General features: G+C 35.9%; 1 protein-coding gene across 1 annotated transcript in view; it reads left to right on the top strand.

The window, feature by feature from the left end:
• Positions 1-1,537, top strand: part of LOC127082725 (pentatricopeptide repeat-containing protein At1g43980, mitochondrial) — a 2,529-nt gene extending 992 nt beyond the window's left edge. The window contains exon 1 of the mRNA XM_051022957.1: positions 1-1,537. This exon is cut by the window's left edge and continues 992 nt beyond it. Within this exon, the coding sequence (XP_050878914.1) occupies positions 1-1,119 (1,119 nt within the window). The 3' untranslated portion in view covers positions 1,120-1,537.
• The last annotated feature ends 485 nt before the right edge of the window (positions 1,538-2,022 follow it).

The raw sequence follows: 2,022 nt of genomic DNA, 5'->3' as shown, positions 1-2,022 counted from the left end.
AGCTTGCGAGATTTGGAAAAGGGTAAGCAAGTTTTTGCCTTTTGTTTCAAGGTGGGATTTGTTTATAATAGCATTGTATCAGGTGCTGCTATTGACCTCTTTTCCAAATGCAACAGATTGGAGGACGCTGTCCGCCACTTTAAAGAACAAGAACAATGGGATTCGGCTCTATGCAATTCCATGATTTCATGTTATGCTAGACATGGTTTGGGGGAAGATGCTCTTCAGCTCTTTGTGCTGACCTTGAGGAAGAATATCAGACCAACGGAATATACCGTTAGCTGTCTTCTGAGTTCTGTTTCTATTTTCTTGCCAGTCGAACTGGGTAATCAAGTACATGCTTTGGTTCCTAAGTTGGGTTTCGAATCAGATGCAGTTGTTGCCAATTCACTTGTTGATATGTATGCTAAATTTGGATTTATTGATGATGCCTTGAATATCTTCAACGAAATAAAAGCAAAAGATTTGGTATCATGGAACACTATAATGATGGGACTGTGTTACAATGGCAGAGTGTCTGTGACCTTGGATCTCTTCAAGGAGTTGATAAGAGAAGGAATGCCACCGGATCGAATAACATTTGCGGCAGTTCTACTAGCATGCAACTATGGGAGTATGGTTGATGAAGGAATTAAGATATTTTCTCTAATGGAGATGGAATTCGGAGTAAAACCAGAGGAAGAACACTATTCATATGTTGTAGAGATCTTATGTAGAGCTGGTAAGGTCAAAGAAGCCATTGACATTGTGGAAAAAATGTCGTGTGGAACCACCCCTGACATTTGGAGGTCAATTATTTCTGCGTGTGCAAGATATGGAGACTTGCAAGCTACTGAAATAGTTGCAACTAAAATAATGGAGAGCTCACCACAGACATCCTTACCGTACTTGGTGTTGGCTCAGGTATATCAGATCAGTGGCCGTTGGGAGAGCACAGTTCGAGTGAGGAAGGCTCTGGGAAATAGAGGTAGTAAAGAGCTCATTGGATACAGTTGGGTGGGAATAAAAAACCATGTATATACTTTTGGATCAAACCAATTACAGCATTATGGTGGCAAAGATATTTATCTGCTACTCAATTTACTGGTCTGGGAGATAGAGACTGATTTTAATGTCTAAAAATTGTGTGCAGTTGGAGGGGAATATGGATATTTGAATTGAAGTGGGTTACAATTTACAAACTCTGATTCTGAATTCTGGGCGATCATATAATTGGAGTTACAAGCTAGGATTAGTAATGCTGGAAACGGGATGAAAATGAAGCAGATACAAAATAAAGATTACATAAATTTTTTTATAAGCAAACATTAGTATATAACTTGTTAGGGAAATGAGGAAACTTTAGTAGCAGATATCATACTTTGAAGTTTGAACCTCCTTCGTAATGGTTTTTGGAAGCCTCAACTTGAACAATTGGATTAATCATTCTGATACATCAACTTTTTTACAATAGAAGCACTTAATTAACACATTAGATGTATTTGTACTGTGAAATTGCTAATTACAATTATGCTCATATCAGTTTAATTGTGTCTTACTGTGGTATTGTATTTTGATTAATAGGTTATAACATTGGCGCACAATTCTTATTTAAAGCATGTATTTGTTGTTACTTCTATAGAGTTATATGTTTTTATATCAACCATGAGGATTAAATAATGGTAGATGGATGCAAGGTGATTTAATTACTTTAATGAGTGGTTTATCTTATTTCTGTTATTTTCTGTTCAGCCTTTCTATTTAAAGGAAATTTATCTTTTGTGCTCATGAACCTCTTCTTTCTCAATGCTCTAAACTATATAAACAATCAACAAATATATCATCCCATATTTTAGCATCTCCTTTAAATAGTTGATGATGACAAACTTAGAAATATGTTCCATTATTTTCTTTTTCTTTATTTTTGCTTCACTGCAATAGTAGATAAATGGAAGTAGTGCTCAATAGAGATCTATAACTAAAGCCAGGTGGTCAAGCTGGTGACAGTTAAATGAGGCAAGCATTAATTCAACTTTTGCTATC

The sequence above is a fragment of the Lathyrus oleraceus genome, chromosome 5, assembly GCF_024323335.1.
Source record: "Lathyrus oleraceus cultivar Zhongwan6 chromosome 5, CAAS_Psat_ZW6_1.0, whole genome shotgun sequence".
Lineage (NCBI taxonomy): Eukaryota > Viridiplantae > Streptophyta > Magnoliopsida > Fabales > Fabaceae > Lathyrus > Lathyrus oleraceus.
The sequence above is the reverse complement of the archived record's forward strand: the minus strand, read 5'-3'. Positions and strand labels throughout refer to the sequence as shown.